The 693-nt window shown below is 67.8% G+C and overlaps 1 protein-coding gene across 1 annotated transcript; it reads right to left on the reverse strand.

Moving 5' to 3' along the window:
• Window positions 1-65: 65 nt before the first annotated feature.
• MNEG_9111 (hypothetical protein) lies at window positions 66-683 on the reverse strand (the record flags this gene model as incomplete). Its single annotated transcript, XM_014042414.1, has 2 exons — window positions 66-345; window positions 517-683. The coding sequence occupies 2 exons, from the start codon at window positions 681-683 to the stop codon at window positions 66-68; spliced, it is 447 nt and encodes a 148-aa protein (XP_013897868.1).
• Window positions 684-693: the final 10 nt, after the last annotated feature.

The following is a 693-nucleotide window of genomic DNA, read 5'->3' on the forward strand; positions in this document are numbered from 1 at the left end:
GCCGAGGGCGGCGCCCACGCGGGGGGGCAACCAAAGAGGAAAGGAAGAAAGCGAGGGGGAAGGCCTCAGCGCGAGAGCGCGCGCAGCATGGCGCCCGTGCACTGCAGCTTCTCGCCCGGGCCCAGAGTCAGGTACGGCTCATACGCATTGCTGCTCCAGTCCCCAGTCGCTTTGATGAGGAGCGTGGGCACCTTGTGCTCAAACGCCCAGGTGGCGCCACCGCGCCGAAGGCTGTGAGTGGAGTAGCTGGTCGGGTCCAAACCGACCGCCGCCACCAGGTGCTTGATGCCCGCGACCAGAGCGTCAAACGACAAAGAGCGCAGGGCCCCGGCGTCATCGAGATAGCTGAACGCGGGGGCGTGGACCGGGGCCGGGACCGCGCCCACGAACCCTTGCCAGAGGCGCACCGGGTCCAGGGGCGCGCCGGGGCGCGCGTCCCCTTGGATCCAAACACCGTGCACGCGACTCTGGTATTGCAGTGTTTTAGAGTAATGCACGCGCAGGCGCAGCGCGTACTAAGCCCCGTCAATCGTGATGTCTGCGCGCGTCAGGTGCTTTTCCTGCCCGAACAGGGACAGCGCGCCCGGCACCAGGTTGGAGCGGCGCAGCATGCCCAGCACCCAAAAGACGCAGCACACAAACAGCGCGTGCCAGCGGCTGCCCCCGGGGAGCACCGCGGCCATGTGCAAGAGC

This window comes from Monoraphidium neglectum (assembly GCF_000611645.1).
Source record: "Monoraphidium neglectum strain SAG 48.87 unplaced genomic scaffold scaffold01824, whole genome shotgun sequence".
Classification (NCBI taxonomy): Eukaryota; Viridiplantae; Chlorophyta; class Chlorophyceae; order Sphaeropleales; family Selenastraceae; genus Monoraphidium; species Monoraphidium neglectum.